The sequence below is a fragment of the Ziziphus jujuba genome, chromosome 1 (genome assembly GCF_031755915.1).
Source record: "Ziziphus jujuba cultivar Dongzao chromosome 1, ASM3175591v1".
In the NCBI taxonomy this organism is placed as follows: Eukaryota; Viridiplantae; Streptophyta; class Magnoliopsida; order Rosales; family Rhamnaceae; genus Ziziphus; species Ziziphus jujuba.
Window position 1 is genome coordinate 8580844 of NC_083379.1, and position 19563 is coordinate 8600406.

General features: G+C 33.4%; 4 protein-coding genes across 5 annotated transcripts; 3 read left to right on the plus strand and 1 right to left on the minus strand.

Annotated features, from left to right (window-relative positions):
* Window positions 1-2290: 2290 nt before the first annotated feature.
* LOC107414586 (chemocyanin) lies at window positions 2291-3500 on the plus strand. The gene is made up of 2 exons (XM_016022730.4): window positions 2291-2661; window positions 2924-3500. The coding sequence occupies exons 1-2, from the start codon at window positions 2487-2489 to the stop codon at window positions 3298-3300; spliced, it is 552 nt and encodes a 183-aa protein (XP_015878216.2). The 5' UTR covers window positions 2291-2486; the 3' UTR covers window positions 3301-3500.
* A 482-nt stretch (window positions 3501-3982) lies between these two features.
* Window positions 3983-9618, minus strand: LOC125423958 (transcription initiation factor IIF subunit alpha). 2 transcript variants are annotated; one of them, XM_048479978.2, is made up of 10 exons: window positions 9437-9618; window positions 9112-9304; window positions 8513-8671; window positions 7641-7786; window positions 7051-7424; window positions 6720-6835; window positions 5421-5555; window positions 4937-5137; window positions 4579-4788; window positions 3983-4233 (listed from the first exon to the last, which is right to left on the minus strand). In XM_048479978.2, exons 2-10 carry the CDS (start codon window positions 9280-9282, stop codon window positions 4144-4146), a joined length of 1602 nt encoding a protein of 533 aa, XP_048335935.1. In that variant the 5' UTR covers window positions 9283-9304; window positions 9437-9618; the 3' UTR covers window positions 3983-4143. The 2 variants fall into 2 exon arrangements, with proteins under 2 accessions (XP_048335935.1, XP_048335929.1); XM_048479972.2 differs by having other exon boundaries at window positions 4922-5137; window positions 9437-9617.
* Window positions 9619-13189: 3571 nt separating this feature from the next.
* On the plus strand, window positions 13190-18333 carry LOC107408748 (fumarylacetoacetase). The gene is made up of 14 exons (XM_048472262.2): window positions 13190-13523; window positions 14160-14238; window positions 14402-14460; window positions 14548-14672; window positions 14798-14872; window positions 15477-15552; window positions 15683-15782; window positions 15858-15917; window positions 16081-16151; window positions 16287-16349; window positions 16614-16678; window positions 17037-17133; window positions 17241-17366; window positions 18111-18333. The coding sequence occupies exons 1-14, from the start codon at window positions 13317-13319 to the stop codon at window positions 18171-18173; spliced, it is 1266 nt and encodes a 421-aa protein (XP_048328219.1). The 5' UTR covers window positions 13190-13316; the 3' UTR covers window positions 18174-18333.
* Window positions 18334-18468: 135 nt separating this feature from the next.
* LOC125421967 (BAG family molecular chaperone regulator 5, mitochondrial) lies at window positions 18469-19534 on the plus strand. The gene has a single exon (XM_048472264.2). The coding sequence runs from the start codon at window positions 18741-18743 to the stop codon at window positions 19395-19397; it is 657 nt and encodes a 218-aa protein (XP_048328221.1). The 5' UTR covers window positions 18469-18740; the 3' UTR covers window positions 19398-19534.
* The last annotated feature ends 29 nt before the right edge of the window (window positions 19535-19563 follow it).

Genomic DNA, 19563 nt, shown 5'->3' on the forward strand with positions numbered 1-19563 from the left:
TATAACTCTGAACGAAACCAAGACATGTATATTTGCAAAGAGTTGATCACATACTACCTTTGGAGATTTCACCTAAATGAGTATTATAATATGATCGCTACTATGGAAAATTAGACTACTCCTAAAAATATTCATAATACAAGATACATGCATATAACCAATAAAGCGCAAATCAGACTAGAACTCAAAAACAATTACTTGTACTATATATATGGTAAGTGAACATCTGGTTCAAAGAGCCTAGTTCAAAATTTATTTCACTATAGTTCTTTCGTAAGGAAACTTATAATACTAAGTGTTAGTTCAAATCCAAAAGGTACCTACATACATTGCACAATAAAAAATGCTCAAAATATATTTATTTTAGATAATTATATTTTCATAATTTTTAAATTATGTGGGGGATTGTTATAATTGATTTAAAAAAATATTGATATTTAGTTATATATTATATGAAAAGGATTTTATTAAAAGACTAAGATTAAGTTGTTTTCAACATTATAATTCAATTGTTTAGTTGAATTGGAGATTTGTTAGTATATCAATTCTTATAAAATAATACTATTTGATGTACATATTTAGTTGTTTTGTAAAAGTTATTTGTGAAAATTAATTTTCTATTTATTTACTAGTAACGTATGTGTTAATTTATATATTTATTAATGTTAATAAGTTGGTTTTTAATGTTTATTTTTTCTTGTTATTAAGTTACACAAAATTAGTTGTTCTAATCTTATAAACAGCTTATGTATAACAGGTTCTTATTACAAGCTCTCTAAATAGGATCTTCCTTTCCAATTTAGAAACTCACAACATTGAAAAATCAACTACTCTCTTTTCAAATTTTTCATATTTCTTTATTTTCAATTATAGGATTACTAAAAAATTTTACTACCATCAAATATATTCTGATATATGTATATATATATATATATATATATATATTGAGCACTACATGTGCTATAAAAAGTTTGTGCATATTTTTTATATTCCAAAAAGTTGTTCTTATGAATTTCACAGCTTTTTTTTTGTTTTGCTTTTTCCTAGACCCCCACCCGTAGATTCGAATTCACGTTCTGTTGGCATGGATGGTGATGCTTAAACCAACGAAACTAGCACATTTGTCTTGAAGTTCTCAGCAATTTATGGACATGTATGCACTTGCCATCCCGTAGATTCAAATTCATGCTCTGTTGGCATAAATGGTGATGCTCAAACCAACGGAACTAGCACACTTGTTTTGAAGTTCACAGCAATGTATGGGCATGTATGCACTTGCCATATATACATGGATTCCTTCAGAAATACCACGGGATTAAAATTAATTTACAAATGTTAAATTTGTAACTTATAAATTTGTATTTTTCATTCATTTTATTAATTATTCTTTTGTAATTAAAAGCTCAAATGACAAAATTTTTTGTTCAATTAGTACACACACACACACACACACACACACACACATATATATATATATATATATATATATATATATATATATATATATAGAGAGAGAGAGAGAGAGAGAGAGAGAGAGAGAGAGAGAGAGAGAGAGAGAGAGAAAAAGAGCCTATAAAATTAATAAACATGCCCTCGAGATAAAGTTCGATTAAGATGCTAAAAAGGGAGAAATTTAGCAAATTAGCTTGGTATTCAATAAGCTTGGAATTCAAAATATTCAGTCGCAGCAAATGATGTGAAAAAAATCTGTGCCTAATTGATATTGATGATATTAATTGTTGTGATTCGTGAGCATACATAATAAACTTTTTTATTGTTCTGGTATACACTAATATAGAGGATTGTGTTTTTTTCAGCAATATATATATATATATATATATATAGGGGATTGTGTATAGGCATTTTATATATTTTGTCTCCCAATGGTTGCTTTGCCATTTATTACATATTTAAAAAATAAATAAACAAATTACATACATATACGATCCATATAATGTTTACATTTTTCAATTCCCACGTGATCATTATAGTAATCATCCCAAAGCTCTTGGTCATTGTGAAATTCAAAAGGATCTTGAATTTTGAATTTGATGAAATTAAGATGTAGCTGCAAATTGGGTAATAAGTGCATGGTCGGCAATGGCGTGAGGTTAATTAGATTCCCAGAGAAGGCCACGAGTGTTGAATGCCTACGGGGTGGTCGATGCGACGGCGTTTAATAAACCAGCCAAAGAAGTTTCCGTACAATGTGGAGTAGGGAAAGAGCGCGAGTGGGCCTTTTGAGTCAGTACTGGTGAGTAGCAGCGCGTACCAGCCAGTCATTGCTTCACGTAAGTTTAAACCTACGAAATTGCCCCGAAGAAACTAACTCACCCTCTCTCTCTCCCTGCCAAAAAGAGGCGCTTTTGCTCCTCCTCCCCATTACTTTATTATTTGCTCTCTCACTTTCTTTCTCAAACTGTAGCGTTTGTAAGACCTCTCTCTCTCTCTCTCTCTCTCTCTCTCTCTCTGCCTCGCTCGCTGCAATGGCTGCGCTACGGCTTGTGGGTTTTGCCTTGGTTTTTGCCATTTTGAGCTTTGGAGGGAAATGGGTGGGAGCCCAAGTTCACCATGTCGTCGGAGGAGACCGTGGTTGGGACCCTTCAACCGACGTCGCTTCTTGGTCCTCCGGCAAAACCTTTAGAGTCGGAGACAAAATCTGTGAGTCTCTTCTTTTTTCTCTTGTACACCACCAAGGCAAAAAGCTTATATGTTAAATCAAAATGTGTATTTGATTCCCAAGAAATTTAAGATGGATTTTATTTCAGTAGCTGCGGTTTAACTCCTTGCATTTTATCTGTCTATGATCTGTAAAATATTCCCCGTATTATTTTTTTTCCAGAGATTTTTTTTATTTTTTTATTTTTTGGGTGTTGTCCAATCACCAGCATAAATCGCTTGTTGGACTGTGAATGTTGGGCAGGGTTCACATACTCCGCAGCGCAGGGTGGAATAGCTGAGTTGAAAAGCAGGGAGGAATACGAGGCGTGCGACGTGAGCAATCCAATCAGAATGTATACGGACGGTTTGGATAGCATCTCACTGGAAGCTGAAGGATTACGCTTCTTCGCCAGCAGCGATACAGACAAGTGCAAGAATGGCCTGAGGGTGCATGTGGAGGTACTACCTGAGGCTGAGGCTCAGCAGAAGCAGGTTGAAACAAAAACCCCCATGGTGGAAGTATCAATGGTCATGGCTGATGGACCAGCCACTCCTTCTGGTGCACCCCACCTCACTGGAGCTGCAACTTCCATTCTCATTCTGTTCATATTTGGGTTGCTTTGTTCTCTTATGCTCTAGCAAGAGAGTGAGAAAGAGAGAGCCCTATTGCTATTCTATTGCAATGTAGCATGTTGTTATTAACTCTGTTTTTAGTTTATTAGGAGTCTCTTAAGTGACTAGTTTCCTGGGAATGATATATCAATGCCCCTGTTAATGTGTTTTAAATGAATTTCAATTCTGCTTTTCGATCTAAAGATTAAAATTTGTGGTTTTCTGCCTCTGTATGCCTACTGAGATCCTTCCATAATGTTACCTTTCTACAATTTCGACCACAACGGCCACTCTGGCTTGAGATGTAAATCTTAATACCTCTATTTTTTTGGCGTAAAATCTGACTAGATATGCGATGACTGGTTTGATCGGTGATAGACTTTTGAGTTAAATTTGGATTTTTTTTATTTTTTTATTTTTGGGGATAAAAATAAGAGTTTTTCTAAAGGTAAAAAATTAAACAAAAAGAACGCTTGTAGAACGCTCGAAAGAGTTGAGCTTAAAGTACCAATCACACATTAATTGTTGTTAGATATTCCATTCACTAAATGCCCAGATCAAGAAATGTAAACAACAATTGGTATCAAATTGCATGAGAACAAAAATCCACATACTTTTCCCACTGGATGATTAGAAAATCAATTTGATTTTTTTTTTTTCTTTTCATCTTTTCCCATTTACGACTTGCTTAATTGACAAGGCAAACACGAAGAACAAAGCCATCAAATATACAGGTGAGAAGCACAATATGAATTCCAGTAAAAAGGGTACCGCATTATATCAAATACTCTTCAGACAGAGACTCCGTGGTTATGGGTTACACCCTAACTGTACGAATGGTTAAAAATACATCCTGGTTTTGGATCCCAATCATTTATCCCTCAGCACAACGTAATTGGATCCGTTGGACTTTTGTATCTTGGAAATTCTTCTCAGGATTTCAGCAAAAGCAGTCTTGTCCTGCACAACAATGACAATCACTAGACATGAGTAAAACCTCTTGTATTTCCTACACTTCTAAACCAACACGTCAGAAGATTTTTTTTTTTTTTTCTTTATATATATATATATATATATATATATAGATTACAACTGAGGAAGGTGGGCCAAGTCTACGAATACAAGTCATTAGATTGTATTCAACAATATATATATCTCACTGATAATTAAAGAGGATGAAAACCATTTATTTGAAGCAATGACCGCATCAACAGTTTTTTTAGCTCAAGGTACAGGGCAGAGTTGGGCAAAAAATGCTTAGGAAAACCGGGGAAAATGAATTGCATAAAACATGACAAAGCGTACCTCCGAACATCTGAGCCTCGCCTTAAATTTTGCAACAAGATCCTGCGTGGTCACTGGTGTCTTTTGCATCAAAACAGCCCTGATTTCTTCTTCAGTTACAGGTCCAGCAGATGAAGTCCCTGCTGTTTTGGAGGATTGTTGCGTGCCCTTTGAAGGCAAATTATTTTTAGAAGCTGGCAACGACTCATCTTTAGCAGAAGTTTTTTGTTCCTGATTAAAATGCAATATAACACAAACATCACTATACATGAGCCTTTAAACATCAAGGAGGTACAATTCAAATAAAAAGTAAAAACACAATGTCAAACATAAAATAAAGGATTCATAAATGATAATGGCATACATTTTCTGTCTTCACCTTCTTTGGTGGTGCACCATTAGAGGATTTAGCATCATCAACGTTCAGTTTTCTCTTTGTTTTTGATGATTTAGAGGAAGATGGGGTTCCCTTGGCAGATCCAGAAGGCACTGGTTTTACAGGAGTGCTGTCTGCGGGTTCCTCTTTAGGTGCTTCTTTCTTTGTAGTCACTGCTGGGGGAAGGCCAATCTCATCCTCCATCTGATCAAAGAGAACAAAAGGTCCATCAATGAATAAAGTTGGGAACTTTCTATAAAACCGAGCAATCCTCAATAGAATTCCAAAATAATGCAGGCACCAAGTTGGTCGGTTCACAGTATTTCAGAAAAGTAACAGCTTACCACAACTTCTATAATCCAGATCATACCATGGTTAGAGTTCATAAAATGAGCCAATTCATCCAATGTCCCAAAATCATTCACTTCTGTAATTGATTAGCCAATGAAGCATGTAACACTATTAAGCACCAAAATATTAAACTTACATCTTCATCATCATCATCATCCTCTGCATCTGAATCATTTAGCCCACCAGTTCGCCCAAGCAACTTCTTCAACTCTTTTCCAGATTTGCTCAGTCCACCCCCATCTTCGTCATCTTCATCTTCATCCTCATCGTCCTGCAAGACGAAAACACATAAAGAACCATGCCATAAAAATTTAACAATTTAGGAAATCAAAGGGGCCACATGAATTGTGGAAAATACCAATAATGAGTGTTTGCAAAGGCTGCAGTGACAACAAAAGCAGCATACATAGAACATAAAGTATAATCTTTTTTCCTTTAAAAAAAAAAAAACAAAAACAAAAAAAGGTAATAAAGATTGAAAAAATTAAAATAGCAATCACATATATGACCTTATGTGAAAAGATTATGCCAGAAGACAAAAGTTATTTAATTATCTTAGACAAGCAAGGATCAAAGTTGATCAAAAAAAGATAGAGATCATATCAGTGGCATGGGTAAGGAAATAACAAGAAAACCACTACTTGCAAATGCTTTTTGCAAACCAATCAGCCAAGATACAGTCCCCCAAAAAAAAGAAAAGATAGAAACCATCTCAGTAGCATATGCAAGGAAATAACAAGAAATCCATAAACCAGTCCCCAAATTGATGATGCAACATGACAATAGGACACCTAAACTCGTCAACTGCTAAAAAAGTTCTAGTTCAAGTGTTGAAAATATTTTTTGCAAACGAATTAGCCAAGATACAGTCATCCAATCCATTTACATATCTAATTAAAATCAGAATCGGCCTACAATAGACTGAAGTATAATAGTCACAAGCATGAGTAAATCTATAAAATCATCACATAACGGAATCCAGTAGGGTAATAGAAAGTTTCACACAACCGCATCACAGCAATGGACTTCAGTGAAGGTATGTGAAAACATAAACACATGTAATTAAAAACACCAAACGCCTTGGGATTCAAAAAGAGCTATACAAATGACTAAAAGCTACTTGAACAAAGTCTTGGAAATTCTATAGCTGATATCCTAAAGCAGGATGCTCTGACATCAGTTGATTTCTTCACCAATATCGCAAACAATTATTTCTGTCAGAGAAATATCTCCCATTTTTTTACAATCCTACTTTTTTCGGATAAACAGTGTCATCACAGGCAAATAAACTCCCGTACACAATTGTTTATGGAAGTACTTCTTTAGTATAGTTTAATACCAGCAAACTAAAAAGTTAAAAGATGCGACATAAAAGGGAGCGAGATGCAAACAATGAAACTGAATTTGCTAAATGCTGACATTGTATATAGCAAACCTGCTTAATTTCTGGTGGAGCTGGAACTTCAGGTGCCAAATCTTCCCTTTCTTCTGGATCATTACCAACAGCTTCATCGTCATCAGTAAAAATTTCTTCATGCTCCCAATCATCACCTACAATAAATGCAAATAGGCAATGCACGTGTTAACAACTGAGGACTTCATCTTAGTGTAAAATATAAAAATAAATTACACTAGGTGTCTTTACCCTTTGCATATTAAAGTTAATTTAGTCGTAGAAATAAGAGGATAGCTGCATGGAACACAACCAAACTTGAAGACTGTCTTATTTAGACAAGGTATATATACAAGAAAAATAAAATACTTACCCTTCTCAACATCATCATCATCCAAATCAAGGTCGCGTTCCCTTGGACCTTCTTCATCATCATCATCACCAGATTTTTTGTTTAGTCCAAGTCTATTCTTTCTTGCTGCCTCTTCGTCTCCATCTTCTTCCCCTCTATCCGATACATTGCCTTCATCATCATCACCAGATGCTTTTCTACGTCCTCTTCCAGCAGCAGCACTACTATCTTTGTCATCAAACTTCTCCACTTCACCAAATGCAGCAGCGCCATTATTTGCAGCTTTCATCATCCATCTTTGATAACCATCTGCAGTCTTCTTCCGATTCTTCATCTTCTCTTCTGCTTCCTCCAAAGTAAGTTGTTTATACTGTGCAACCTTATTAAAGTTGTACCTAAAAATGACATACAACATACAGACACAACAATCATATGGAAATTATGATTGTGATTAGCATTTAAACATCAACAACTTCATAAAAAGTAAAAAGAAAAGGGGGAGGCCAGATTTCAGAATGGAGGATTGAAATATCTTTTTTGCAAGCATTTCAGAAGAGAAAAAATGTTAACGCAAATGAATTAGACTTTTAGCATATTAGGTTCATGCATACCACGAAGCAGCAGGAATGGCAGCAAACTCCTTCCCTTGCTTAATTAAGAGGTAATAAGTTGCTGATTGTGCACCTTCAAGCTGACCCTGATACTGATACTGGCCTGTTTCGTCCTCCAAGAGCCAAGGTTTGTTCTTATACTTCTCCTATGTGATCCAATATTGAAAAGATTTGAGTGATGAGCCCAAAAATAGAAACGAAGTACACAGATTGGCTCAACAATGACTCATTAGGTGTTGATAAGCATCAAACTTAAGCGATAGAGAGAGAACCATGACAAGTCTGTAATAAACCAGGCATGCATATTCAATGATTTGGTTGTAGTATGAAGATTTAAAGCTCTAGTAAATTCTTACCCATGCAGGAAAAATATACGGTTGTGAAATAAGAAAGTGCCCAACCATCTTTCTGTCAAATGTAGATATTAAAGGCTACCATCTGATAACCACTTAATTGCTTAGGTTTGAAAACTGTATTGTAAAAGAAAATTTATACATGTAAAATTTTAAAGTCACGGGTTCATTTCTTAAGCGTTTTTAATCAATCTAAAACTTTACATTAGTAATAACATGTATTATATGCATATCACCACCCAACCTTATAACAAAAGGGTAATAGTTGTCAGAATCAAAATATTGGCAATTACCATGACTTTACTGACAAAGTAAGATTTCTTCATAATTTACTTATTTTGACATCTTAATAGGGTCTTAAGAATTAAAAAGGCAGAACAAAAACTTGATCAGACACACAACTGCAACCAGCAATTTCCTTGAACTTTTTTCCACTTATAAGGATAACAAATAAAATTTCTAGGCAGTCCAAGCTAATATAAGTAACCAGCATCTACAAAGAAAGGATGAACCGAGTACCCGCAAGGTATCAGTGACTTGGCGTCCTTGCAGTCCATCTTTAATAAGAGACCACCTGTTTTCAGCATTCTTCTTTTTTGAAAAATTTGGCAACCCACCGGCAAATCTACCAATAAAGTAGTTCTTGTCGTTGGTAGAACTTGCACGAACATTATATTCCTAAAAAGAAAAAAAGGGGAGAAATCCATAAAACTTCGGCCTCTACAAAAAGTAACAAAATCAAACATGACTACCAAGTCGACTACCATGAAACCTAACTAAAAATTCCTTGTTTTCTACTAAAATAAAAGTGAGCATTTATTAATTACACAATTCCATGCCTGATGGCAATAACGACAGCATAATTATCCATTTCCAATGAAATAAAACAGCCAAAAAGCAAGCATGATATAATAAACTCAAAGCAATGACATGGAAAGAAGTTCCAATTACCAGAATTACGAACCCAAAAGCATTGAAAACCTAACCGAGATGCTAATTATGTGAATATGGCGGAACAATTTCATGCCACAGATAGTCAAATCGAACAATTGGAAATAGAAAAAAAAAAAAAAACGAGAACGGAGAGGCAGAGTGAGAGAGAGTGAAAGAAACCGAACTCGTATTAACCGAGTCACGGCAACGCCACACTCGCTGCACTTGACGTGGTTCTCAGCCATGGTTTTGCCGCATGTCAAGCAGAGAGTCATGTGCTTGCAATTGCTGCCGTAAAGCTCCGTGGTTGATCGACAACCACTGCAGCAAGGCTTTAGCATCAGATCCAGCGACATTTTCCCTCCAGAAAAGCGAAATCTTCCAGGAAAACAAACAGAGAATCAGGGAGAAAAAAAAAAAAAATTTCTAAACAAGGTAAAAACCTAGGGTTTTTTAACGAAATTGAAAAAAAAATAAAGCAGAATGTTATCGGTTATTAATATGAAATACCTCAGAAATATTTGAAAAAGTTCCAACGGATTTTCAATTCGGATTGAGAATTATGAATTTAGTCTGATTTCTTCTTTTTTTTTGTTTTTTTGTTTTGTTTTTTTTTTTTTTTCTGAGATTCGTTCTTATTTTATGTATTTTTGCTCGTGTAGAAGAGCGTCCATCACCTCGAGTTTTAGACCGATGGGTGGGGAATATATACGCGAAGACCATCGCCACTAAGGCGGTATAACAACAATTAATAAAGGAACGGTTTTTCACTTTGCTTTTCCGTCTGCCACGTGGCAATTGATGGTTCGTGCCACATGTAACAATGGAATTCGGGTCGTGCCTGAAATTTCGGACTTATTCCGGGTCGGACAAATGGATTTAGATGGTCAATCTGGCTTTGCAGGCATTTTCAAAACAATCGGGTATTTTCTGATAAAAGATTAAAAATTCTGTAGCGAGTTCTCATTTGATTTATTAAATGTTAACATGTGCTTGTTTGGTACAGGTTTAAAATATTTGATATTTTTATTTTTTAAAAAGATTGAAATAAAATTTAAATTTAAAATAAAAATTAATAGAATTTTTATAATAGTTATTATAATTTTTAAAATTTTATCAAAATTTTTATGAAAATTTTCGTAAAATATTCATATCAAATCCTTAACAATTTGATTAAAAAATTTATAATTTTATAGAAATTTTTGAAATTTTCATGAAATTTTTATTAAAATTTTGAAAATATCCTATTTTTTTATTTTTTTTAAAAAAATTATAAATATTATTAATATTTAGTAAAAAATTTTATCAAATTAACTTTATTGATAATTTTTTATCATTTAATTGATTTTTAGATATTTAATGATATAAAAAAAATAGAATGAATTGAATTGAATAATATAAATAAATTCTACTCATTGAATATCGATAAAACAAAAATATAAAGATTGTAGATTATATTTTTTAACCTTACAAATTTTATTGTCGGAAATATTTGTTTTACAAATATGGATAAATAGATGACAAAATATATACATATAAAATAATAATATTTGTTTGAAAAATAAAAATAAAAAATTTCTGACAATTCATAAGTGTTTCTTTTTTCTTTTTCTTTTTTTTTTATATTTTTTAAGAAATTAGAAAATGTAGTGGCCAAAGGGAATCACCAAATCGACAAGTTGGATTAAGTCAATTTACTGGTGAATAATGTCAAGGATTGGATACTGTTAGAAAATACTATATACTTAAAAAAAAAAATTATAATGGAGATGTTACAATAAGAAGAATATTCAATTTTTATTAATTTTGAATTTATGAGGGTTGGAAGTCATTTTCATAACCCTTATTCAATGGATATTTATGGAATGTCATCAAATAGCAACTCATGGGTACCATCTCAAACTCAACCATCAGAAAGTAGTAGTTATGCACATAGTTAACCAATAATACGTAAGATTCATATGGTTGACATACTAATAATTATATGCAAAATTATCAGGAAGATACATATTTTCATAACTACTTCTTACATTTCACATCTCAAAATCAAAATGAGGAAAAAATATATAATGTTTAACCATTCAAAAGTTCTATGTGGTATTAAGATAACATTTATAAACTATAATTTAATTGTAATAATTGTTTTATATACTTTAGTTAATAAATAATTTCATCATATATGTATTTTTGACATATTTTTATTAATAATAATTCATCTATGATCATTAAGGCTTATTATAAATCAATTCACAAAGAAGAATATAACATCCATTTAAAATTTTAGCAAGCTTTATAATCAACTTGATATTTGATGGGTTAAATAAGTTAATTTTAAAGTTTAAATAAAAAATTCCATTTTTTAAAATAAATTTTCATCATTTTTTATAATTTTTTTATTGATATTTGATCTTTTTCGATATTTCCATGTAAATTTTCGTATTTTAAACTCTCGATATTTCTATCGATCTCGATCTTTTGAACCTTGGTTTGGTAAAGATTATGAAATTATAATTTTTTTTAGAGTTTTTCATAATTATTTTTTTTAAGAATTTTTATTAAAAAGTTTATTTATACTTAGTTGTATTTTTTTTTAATTCCTAATGGTATTCCTATTTATTAAAATAATCATTCTTATATACAAAAGTGACCTTATATTTCTAAAAAATTACATGGTTCATTCATTTATTTTGGTAATCTTATCAACCTCTTGCACATGATTTTGAAAGTTTCATATATAAAATGTAGAGTGAAAAAAAGAAAAAAGAAAAAAAAAGGAACTGCATTCAAAACGTTTATACAAGAGGTTGTACATATAGATCCATCTTTATTGTTTACTTGAAAAAAAAAATGTAAAATAATTTTTACAATTAAAACATCATTTCAAAAGCTTATTATTATCATAAAGTGAAATTGATTCAGTTGTTAAATCATTTATATCTATATTTTAAGAAAATTACTATAAATATATGGGATATTATTGTAAATGACCAAAAGTGCTTATTAATATTATTAATTCCATTTTTGGTTTGAAGAATAAATGCAAAAATATAATAATTATTTTATAGGTTTAACTTTTCATGTATTTGGTACAAATTTTAAAATTTTAAAATAGCTATTTTTTGAATAAAAACTTATTTAAAAAAAAAAACTTCAAAATTGCTATTCTATATTCTAATATGATAAACTTTAAAAATAACCTACCATATTTTAATAAATTTGGATGTAAATTGATTATTATATAACAAAAATAAAAATATTATTTATCATTATTGATTATCAGTCGAACACGTTTATCATTAAAAGTTTTATCTTTAAAATAATGATGGTCATTAATACTTATAAGATTCTTACTCATGTATACAATTATTTTTTTTTTTACCAAATTTGAAAATTTTTTGGAGGAAAAAAGATTTTAAAAAAGAAGCTAAATATGATTCTAATTTAACATTATTACTAAATATATAAGTAAGAAATACTATTCCCTTTTAATTGTTTAGCTATTGCAATTTTAGCGGGTATGTATATATTTTTTTATCCAAAAATATTTTTTTGAAGGTTAAAAGTTTTTATTTTATTTTATAAATTTAAAATGTTTGACAAAAATAAATAAGTACTTATTAATCTATCACAATAAGTAATTCAAAAATAGAATTTAAATATATATACATAAAAAACAAAAAATACTTCTAACACAAAACTTCCATACCATAGATACAAATATTATATATGGTCACGTATAGGAAATGTACCAATAATATATGAACAACATTGAATTCTAGTGGAAATTTATGTTCATTCGTTATGGCAAGTAGAGCAAATTTTGGATACTCACCGTGATTTTTTATGCCTTCTCCAATATTATTCACACTGCCATTTTTTTTTCTTAATATATAGTCATTAAATCTTAAGCTCAATGGCAAGGTGAACGTACACAATTTTAAGGACTTCTTATATCCCATATTATACCCAATATATATGTATATTATTTTCTCATATTTCTAACCTAATTCTTAAATTGTTTGTAAAAATAGCTGACAAAACACAGACAGAACTAACAGGTCCAGTCCTTTGAAGGATTGGTGGCCATCTACCACCAATCATGGATTGATCTTGCCCCGTTGATCCCAACTACCACACTGCTTACTGACAGACTCCCATTTCCATAAAGATATTGTTAAAAAAATAAATAAATAAAATTTTAAATAAAATAATAATTTTAATTGGCCAAAAAATTAGTTAAAATATAAAGGAAATGAATCCATTCCGTCACTTTGACACTTTTCCAGTTCAGTACAAATACCCCCCTATCTAACTCCAACTATCCACTCCTCTTCTTTCACTCTCAATTTTCAGCTTCGCCGGAGCTACGACACCGTTTTCGTCCGAGCCAATGGCTCTCAAGTCCTTCGTCGAAGTCCGACCGGACTCTCACTTCCCGATACAGAACCTGCCGTATGGAGTGTTCAAGCCGGCACCAAATTCAGTGCCTCGACCTGGCGTGGCAATCGGAGATTACGTCTTGGACCTTTCCGAGATTGCATCTGCCGGTCTATTCGACGGTCCCATCCTCAACAACTCCTCCGACGTTTTTCACCAGGTTCTTTGGTTGTTTGACTATTCAGTTACAGGCTTATAGAGCCTAGTTTGCAAATCGCATCTTCTTTCTTGTTGTGCTACTCAATTTTAACCTAGAATAGAAATTTTTCATTGCTGTTGGAGTGATATATGCTTACTGAAAAAAGAAGCTGCGTAAACTGTAAAGCACTTCGCGATTTGATTTAGCTTCGTAATTTCACGTTGGCCGATGGGAGGCACGTGCTCCTTGAATTTCTATTATTTCGGTCCCTTTTTTTTTTTTTTTTTTTAAATTAATTGTTTCGTTTAACTTTACAGAATTATCCTTGTAAAAGTAATCTTTTTATTCCTTTACACGCGATGCTTCATTGCTTCTGTAAGCGTTTTTGCTGTTTGCTGATTAGCTCTTTTATTAATGGTTTTCTACTTTAAATTCGTTTTGTTCCTTGGTTATCGAGCTTTTGGTGCTTTATTAAAAAATATAATAATTTCTCTTTAATAGTTGTCTGGCACAATGATATTGCTTTCAAAACATCTTTCTTCTTGACTGGCTATTGCTTTGGGAAAAAATATATATATATTTATATATATATATATATATAAATATATATATATATAGTAGCTAATTACACGGTACCTTGCTCTGTTTTGGTGGCAGCCTAATTTAAACAGGTTTTTGGAATTGGGCCGGCCGGCGTGGAAGGAAGCTCGAGCCACATTGCAAAAGCTATTGTCATGTATGCTTGTTATGATATCTAATATATGTGGTTGATTTATTGGTCATGCTTTTTTCATTTTCTATTGACATTGCAGGGTATTGTATATAGCAAAGAAGTGCTATTTTGGTGTGAATTGGAAATAAGAAGGTTATTTACTATCACTATATTTATTCTAATGCAGCTACAGAGCCTACATTGCGTGACAATGCAAATTTGAGGCAGAAGGCTCTTGTCTTATCGGTAATATAAATGTGTGCTCTTGGTTTAGAAATTTGTATTGAGATTTTTGCTTTTTTCTTAATACCAATTCCATTTGCAACCGTTTAGGACAATGTAGAACTGCTTCTTCCTATTGCTATAGGGGACTACACGGATTTCTTTTCATCGAAGCATCATGCGAAGAATTGTGGGACCATATTTCGTGGACCGGAGAACCCAATTCCACCTAACTGGTATCATCTTGATTTTGAAGTTTAAGGATGATAAACCTCACTCTTTTTTTTTTTTTTTTTTTTTTTTTTTTCTCTTTTTAAATATTTAGATTTTTCGAAATCTGAATGTGTTCATTCTTGTCTAGGTTCCACATCCCCATTGCATATCATGGACGAGCATCATCTGTTGTTATCTCAGGAACTGACATAATTCGACCAAGGTTAGGATATGTTATTTCTACTCCTTTCTCTGTTAAATCTTTTTCTTTTCGTGCGTGGTATGGCAAATGAACAAAGCACATGTAATATGATTGGGTAATAATTTCTTCCAGTAATAAACTATTCAGGTTTAGTAGTTATATTCATGTCAAAACTCATTGGACTGTAACTGCATGATGCATAAATTTCACATTTACTAAAAATGCATGCTCGAGTCTTGTCATTTTCATGTGCTGCCCAATTACCAGTTAAATAGTTGTGGGTATGCTTCAACTAGTCAAAAATGTTATATTTCTATCTCAATGTAATAGGTTGAAGAAGTTGACCAAAGAAAAAAAAAAAAATGTAATAGGTTGAGGTGTTTATGGAGGTATCTCTATAATTGTGGTTGCAATCATGTATGTATTTTGCTTAGTAAACAATTTCTTTTAGCGTGGTTAATGAGCCATACTGCACAAATTTGTATCAGACCATTTATTAAGTTTTTGCTTTTCATTTTTTTTTTCCCACTTGAATGAACAGTCCATCGATAGAGTTTTCATTTAAGTCATCATGCTTTTCAGGATGTCATCCATATGATTACTTTTTTTTGGTTTCTGATTACAGAGGTCAAAGCCATCCAACTGGAAACTCTCCACCATACTTTGGTCCCTCATTGAAGCTAGACTATGAACTGGAAATGGTATAACATAGATATTCATCCATTTTTATCCATGTTGAATTGTGCATGCAGATCTTTTTCCTAGAGGATGTAGAAACTTTGATTGATGTGAGCATCTGATTTACCATTAATTCTTATATATAAATTGTAGGCTGCTGTAGTTGGTCCTGGAAATGAATTAGGAAAGCCTGTGGATGTCAATCAGGCAGCGGAACATATCTTTGGACTGGTGTTAATGAATGACTGGAGTGGTATGCATACTTCTTGTGGCTTCTAGTCCTTTGTTTAGTTTCTCAAACTATTTGATGACACATATGGTTCGACAGCTAGAGATATTCAGGCATGGGAATATGTGCCTCTTGGGCCTTTTCTTGGGAAAAGTTTTGGTAAGAGCAAAAGAACTTGTTAAATTTCTGTACTTTCTGTAGGGCAGACATAGAATCCAAATTACCTGACAAGTGATAAATGTTTGCTTATATACACCTGCTTTTGGTGGTGATATTTTTAGCCTGCAGGAGGGTTGACTTTTCCCCTGTGCAAATTTTGTAGGTACTACTATTTCCCCTTGGATCGTGACATTAGAAGCCTTAGAACCTTTTTCCTGTGATGCTCCCAAGCAGGTGGTTAATCATTTCTTTCATATCAGAGCATAACAAATTAACAGCGTTTAAACTCTTAAAATTTTATTCATAATTCTTGCATGAAATTTCTTTTTGCATGGAAGCATGCTATATGATCAGCGTTCTAAATTGCAGGAACCTCCTCCATTGCCCTATCTGGCTGAAAAGATATCCAAGAATTATGACATTTCATTAGAGGTATCCATTATTATATTATTACCGTAAGCACTCCGACGTTTTCTGCTTAATCCTCACTGCTGTATGCCCTTTAGTGAACAGCCCAGTTGCAAGGGTCCCAACTTCAACTTCCGCACCCCCAAAGAAAAAATAAAAAAATAAATACTAGTGTTTAAAATTCAAGACTATTCATTGTAGGCCTTTGCGAATTTGTTTTGTTACGCTCTAAATAGTTAAATGTTTCTTCATTCTTCTGATAATTATGAAACTGCTTCTTGCTGCAAGGTTCTAATCAAACCTGCTGGACAGAAAGATTCAACTGTGGTCACGAAGACTAATTTCAATCACTTGTAAGGACTAAGGAGCTTCATTTTAGCAATAGTCATTTATGTTGTGATTCTTCATTTTGTGGTTATCTGTTGCCTTATCTGAATCTGTAGACCAGTTGCTCAATTTGTCTTATGTACAAAGCAACATTTTGTCTGATCAAATGAAATTGCCCTTTTGAAGTTGAATCTGAAAAGTTTGCTATGGTATCTTATTTGCAATGCCAAGCATTTAATTGCTGGTATACTTTCAAAGAATGATGTATTGGCTTTGTGCTTTTCATTACTGAATGGGAAAAATTATAAGGGAAGAACATCTTTGTTTTTCCTATTCGATATTTTTCAAATATTAATTATGATGAGGTGATAACTCGTATTGCAGGTATTGGACAGTGACTCAACAATTAGCACACCATACTATTAACGGTTGCAACTTAAGGCCTGGCGATCTCCTAGGAACAGGAACCATCAGTGGACCTGTATGATTTCAGATTATTATTAATATTATTTCATTGGGGCAGTAATGGATATGATAACTCCTGTATTTTTTTAGTGAAACTGAGAAACCACTTCTTTTTACTAACAGGAACCAGAATCTTATGGATGCTTGCTAGAGTTGACATGGAATGGACAAAACCCATTGTCTTTAAAGGGGACAACTCGTAAATTCCTAGAAGATGGAGATGAAGTCATCATTACTGGTTATTGCAAGGTTCTTGACCATATAAGACTTCTCTACTACTCTACTTCGTAAATCATTTTTTGAAAGTTTTTTATCTTTTGCCAGACAGCATAACAATGATATTTTACATGCATATGCTTCTCACATTTTTCTGTCTCTGTGTTAATATACATTCACCTACTAAAATTTGATATTCATTTTGTTGAATTAGTTCTATGCTTCTCCTATCTTGTTGATACACTTGATATTCAGCATTTTTATTGTCTTTCGTAGAGTTTGTTTTTAAGTGTTTGCTTCCATTGTAGTAAAATTAGTTCATATTTCTCGTGAACAGTAAAGGTTATTTCCTGTTGCTAATAGATCCTAAGAGGATTTTATAAATTTGAAGTTTTGCTTTAGCAAGGTTACTTTATAATGGAAAACCACGAATATCTGAAGTCAGTGAACATGGAATATATGCATAATGAGGGAAACAAAATAGGGGGAAAAAAAAAAAGGGGGAAAAAAAAGGACAACATTTATTAAAAAATATTGCAGTCAGTACATGTATTCCCACATAGCTGCCTTCTTTTGCAAAGCATTCATGTATTTGCATCCACTCACGTAATATGTGTAATTTCCTATATGTAAAATTGAGATTCTTAAAATCATTATAACTTCAGTACCTTCTAGTTGGGATGCTAATAGCGTTTTGATTTGACAACATTTGTGATCATTGCATTGTAAACTACAAACCACGAATGCACTAAAAGCTTCAATGTTGATTCATTGCAGGGAAATGGATACAACATAGGCTTTGGGACATGCGAAGGGAAGATAGTTCCTTCACACCCTTGAGGACGTTGTTCTCTTCTCCTTGCTGGTTTCACTGACGCAATAACACCCTTCAAAATCAGGCTGCCTGGTTTTTAAGCATTTTGCCTTACAATTGTTTTTTTGTATTTGTACATTTACTTGATTGTGCTTAATAAAAGCTCGGGATTGCTTTTTAACAAAATCTTCCATTTTGTTGCTGCTGCCATTTCAAAATCTGTTTAAAACGGCGTCATTAGGAGTCCAATTATTTGAATTTTATATTTTAAAAATATATATATATATATTTTAAAAAGTTGACTAATCTGTAAAAGAATTTGGCCCATTTGATAAGAAAGAGTGAAGAGTAGGGTAGGAAATTGCATGTGTGGAAAAGCAGGCACATTCGTCAAAAAGGAGAAAACGGGTCCCATAAGATAAACAGATGGTGTGAGTATTGCGCGCCAAGGCCATTCAAGAAACCTCCTTTCATTTTACAGTTTCTAAAATAACTAGGTTAATTTAAAGCATTAAAGATCACATCATTTTCATTTCTTACTCTCTCTCTCTCTCTCGCTCTCTCTATCTCACTGCTCACCGTTCTCATCAAAAATGAAACCCTCTCGCAGAGGCAGCTTCTTCTCCTCCTCATCCTCTTCAACCACAGTTACCTACACTTTCCATGACCAAAGTGACCCTCCCTCCCAACCCAATTCCACCGAAATCCCCATCCAGTCCTCCGAAACCCCAACCCCAATCACCGTCCACCTCCCACTACAAGCCCAGTCCACCGCTGCCACCAAGATCCAGTCCACATACCGGGCCCACCTGATCCGAACCCTCTACAGAAAGATATCGACGGCCAATTCAGAAGCCGATCAGCTCCAACGGTTAATCCAACGGCAAGATACAGTTGACGCCGTTAGGAGGGACGAGCGCGAGAAGCTGAGGATGAACGAGGCTTTGATGCGTCTGTTACTGAGGCTGGACTCGGTTCCCGGGTTGGACCCGACCATAAGGGAAGCGAGGAGGAAGGTGAGCCGTCGGATCGTGGGTCTGCAGGAGATCTTGGATGCGGTTTCCGAGGCAAAGGTGGAAGATGGTGACGGTTGGTATTGGGGTTACGATGGGTTTATGAGGAATTGGGATGATGTTGTGGCGGAGATGGAGGAGAATGTTTGTAGGGAAAGAGGAGGTGAGGAATTCGAGAGGTTTTGCGCTCAGCATCTGGGGTTTCGATGCCTCCAGAGGTTTCTTCGTCAACCTTGATCTTTGATCCTCTGCGGCACGGCTCAGTATAGTATAATGATCTTGTGGTTGTGGTGTTATGGCAGTGATAGAACGACAGTATCATGTAGAGTGAAGAAAAATAATTGTTAATATATATATATATATTTTAACTGCTATACCAATGGAAATTAAATCTTCAAAATTG